General features: G+C 39.0%; 1 protein-coding gene across 1 annotated transcript in view; it reads left to right on the plus strand.

Moving 5' to 3' along the window:
- LOC109918915 (sodium/myo-inositol cotransporter 2-like) overlaps nucleotides 1-3648 on the plus strand; it is a 69283-nt gene extending 65635 nt beyond the window's left edge. The window contains exons 14-15 of the mRNA XM_020518862.2: nucleotides 1208-1346; nucleotides 3443-3648. Coding sequence (XP_020374451.2) covers nucleotides 1208-1346; nucleotides 3443-3648 — 345 coding nt within the window. The remainder of the gene's footprint in view (nucleotides 1-1207; nucleotides 1347-3442) is intronic.
- The last annotated feature ends 366 nt before the right edge of the window (nucleotides 3649-4014 follow it).

Here is a 4014-nt window from a genome sequence, read left to right on the forward strand (position 1 = left end):
ATAGAGACATACAAGATGATCAGAGGATTAGATAGGGTGGACAGTGGGAGCCTTTTTCCTCGGATGGTGATGGCTAGCACGAGGGGACATAGCTTTAAATTGAGGGGTGATAGATATAGGACAGATGTCAGAGGTAGGTTCTTTACTCAGAGAGTAGTAAGGGCGTGGAATGCCCTGCCTGCAAAAGTAGTAGACTCGCCAACTTTAAGGGCATTTAAATGGTCATTGGATAAACATATGGATGATAATGGAATAGTTTAGGTTAGATGGGCTTCAGATTGGTTTCACAGGTCAGCGCAACATCGAGGGCCGAAGGGCCTGTACTGTGCTGTAATGTTCTATGTTCTAAAGGTCTTAGTTTACAACAAGATGGGTTGGTCAGATGGGCAGATCAGATGGAATTTAACCCTGAAAAGTGTGAGGTAATGCATTTTGATATAAGTAACAACAGAAGGGTGTAAAGGAGCAGAAGAACTCTGAGGTGGCAGAACACATCAATAGGGTGGTTGAGGAGCATGTGGGACACTTATGGCAGAGATTATAAGAACAGGGAGGTCATGTTGGAAGTGTATAGAACTTTGGTTAGGCCCTGGCTGGAGTACTGTGTGCAGTTCTGGTCACCACACTATAGGAAGGATGTGACTGCACAGAGGGAGTGCAAAGGGCATGTTGCAGCAGTTTAGCTTTGAAGAGAGGCTGGATAAGCTTGAGTTGTTTTCTTTGGATCAGAGAAGATTGAGGGGTGACCAGATTGAGGTATACGAAATTATGAGGGGCATGGACAGGATGGGTAAAGACCAGCTGTTCCCCTTAGTCAAAGTGTGAATAATGAGGATTTATAATTTTAAGGAGAAAGTTAGGACGTTTAGAAGGGATTTGAGGAAAGATATTTCACCCAGACAGTGGTGGGAAACTGGAATTCAATGCCTGGGAGGGGAGTAGAGGTGTGAAACATGACAACCTTTTAAAAAGTATGTGGATGAGCACATGAAATGTCATAACATTCAAGGGCTGGGAAGTGGGATTAGTGTAGAAAAGTCAGCACAGACTAGATGGGCTGAAGGATCTCTTCTGTGCTGTATGACTCAATGACTCTATAAAGACTGTGTCATGGTCACTCCTACAGATATTATCCATTTTTACCCTCAACTAGTTTTTGTTTTCTACTAATGACTGCATGATGCTATATTTCAATCTGCATTCCCAGATCGCTGGTTTGACATGGTGCACACGCCGTGACAACCAACTGCAACCTCATGAGCAGAATGATCATGTAGTTCCTGAAGGGTCAGATACGACACAAGCACACAGTGTCTTACGTGCACACTCTGACATCTCCTTGGAAGGTAGGCCATCCTTTGTATTCACCTCATTGTATAGCACCAGGATTATAGCATCATCCACACAACAGGAGGATACTGCTGCTGTTGATTTCATTACAATTAGAATCTGGGCTCTACCCAAAGTGGCTTAATCAGGGAACTCCTCTCTCCATTGCATGCTGGATAACTGAGCCACAAAAGGATAAATGGAAAGCCAGTGCTAAGGCTCCTTTTTGTCCCTTAAATACAGAAGCAAACATAATACACATATACCATAAAGCTCCTTCACTTCAAAAGCATATGCGAAAGAGCTCTTAGATAATTTTGCAAGGTTTTGTGAGAATACAAAGAACCAGATTATTTATTCTGATTGCTGAATTCAATAATGCTAAGCACAGAGTCAGGATTGCCAATGAAAGATTAAATGGGAAAGATTGAGGAAATAGATTACAGGAATAATTCTGGTGAATGGTCACAGACCTGAAAAACAGATCTGCCTTTCTCTCCACAAGTGCTGCCTGACCTTCAAAGTACTTCCAGCATTTTCTGATTTTATTTCACATTTCCACAAATTGTAATATTTTGTTTAGTTTTTCATCATTGTTCAATCAAATTGTTTTTACACAATTGACTATTGGAGTAATTTTAACTTAACATGCCTGACAGGGCAATGATTGAAATAGTTTGGCCTGTTTTAAAACTCATCTAATTTTACCTATATTTGAAGTTTCCTCTCCAAATTATTGTGAGTAAATCACAACAAGTTACCTTTAATGTGGCTTCTTATACAGAAATCTCACAGACAATCAAATACTGAAACAATGATTTAAACTTTTTTACATATAGCAACCAAAAATAGACCCCTCCAGTAAACACATTAAGCCTCACAATCCAACTTGGCTATCCTTGATTAATGGTGTAACTTGGCCAGATTCCGCTAACAGTGTCTGTCTCTAGAAGTGTCCAGGGTTCGATCCTTGTGCAGTCAGTATTGTTCTTTGAAGCTCTGCTAAAGGGGGTGCTCTGGTGTTCAATTCTTATACAGATTTTTCTCCTTCAGATCTGTGATGTAATATATTGATGATTCTTTTAAAATCCTTTCATCCAAATTACTGCAAGTCTGCAACTTGTCTTCTTGTAGAAAGTAGCTTCCTTGTTCCTTATTACATTTGGCCTCAACTGTCTGCTCGAAGACACAACTTTCCTCTAATTAACTCCTTAAATTCTTCTGCAGGGCAATCCTTGTCCTTTGCGGCCATGAAGCGTATCAGTATATATGCTTATCAAACAGGTGTCAAAGCAGTTTGTCTATGTAATCTCGACTCCATCTTTTCCCAGACGTGGCTAATTGCTTTCAATTCCTGTATAAGTTTGTCCTTGTCCTTTAATAGTTGATTCCAGACAGAGTTATTGCTATGTCTTTCTGTATGTAACAGTTTATCTTTGATTCTTTCAATCTATGAACTGTTATTAAAGTTCTGAAGTTTATGATATTGTAAAGCACCACACCATCATGACTGGGAATTATATCCCAGTATTGGTGGGTCACAATCCTCGAATTCCCTCCTGAACCACAGGTCAAGAAACCAGGTCCAGGGCAGTTAAAGATGGGCATTAAATGCTGACCCATCTAGCAATGTCCACATTCTGTGAAATACAAAAACAGTTGTAGTTGTATGAGGAGTTGGAGTTGTAAAGAGCAGATACAAGAAGGCCATATGATGTAAGTGTCAAACATTGGCTCGGGTTGAACAGTAAATAATCCATAGGATGAATGCAGACTTGTCATTCCATTTAAAGAAAGGCCATTGGTGAATATGGTTCCAGTGTCCAAATGAAAGGGAAAATGTAGCAGTTCCCTTAATGTAATTCCATCACTAAACTGTCACTGTTTTGGGAGGCACAGAGCATTTCAGGCCTGAGCCATTCCTTCTGTATCTGGCCATTGTTTCAATGGGTAAGTGGGGAAGGAGGTGAATGAGTTAAAAGAGGCAGGATAATTGCTGGAGGTAGCAATGGGTGGAATGAATAGAGATGATCAGTTTATAATATGAATTTAAGGATCAGAACATTGATTGTAAAATTTTAAAATTAATGGCAGTCATGCTTATCTTTTGCAGGTAAAAGGACAATTAAAGCAAAGGTATTGAGCATTTTGTTGTGGTGCTTTGGTATGGAAGAAAAACAAATGCATATGTCTTTTGTTGACACTGAAGCCAATTATATTGGTTCACTGTATGAAGAGCCCTGCCTACGTTACATAGTAAATGCTAATTTATTCCTTTGTCTGGGTGCTGTTATCTTTCTTTACAGTTATTTTGCATAAGACAATAAAACAATCTTACCTCTGCAAAATGACACTGTCAATTATTTATTTGAAGCACACGACACATCTCAATGTGAACTCTGTTTTCTGAGTTTTCCCAGCAATTTCTGCTTTTGTTCCACATCCAATGTGTTGGATACTGTAGACTGCTCAAAGTGAAAGGTGACACAAGTGGCCATCAGATTTTATTCTCAGCATTGAAGGAGGATTTTTTAATACTGTTTTGATTAAGTTTAACACAGGTTTTTTTTCAGTTATATGTAATATCTCTAAAATGTCTTTCTTTATTAGCCAGAGACTAAATAAAACTTTAACAGTTTTCACAAAAAAATTTAAAGTGTATAAAGGATGTTTTAACCGGATTAT

This window comes from Rhincodon typus, chromosome 21, assembly GCF_021869965.1.
Source record: "Rhincodon typus isolate 14 chromosome 21, sRhiTyp1.1, whole genome shotgun sequence".
Lineage (NCBI taxonomy): Eukaryota > Metazoa > Chordata > Chondrichthyes > Orectolobiformes > Rhincodontidae > Rhincodon > Rhincodon typus.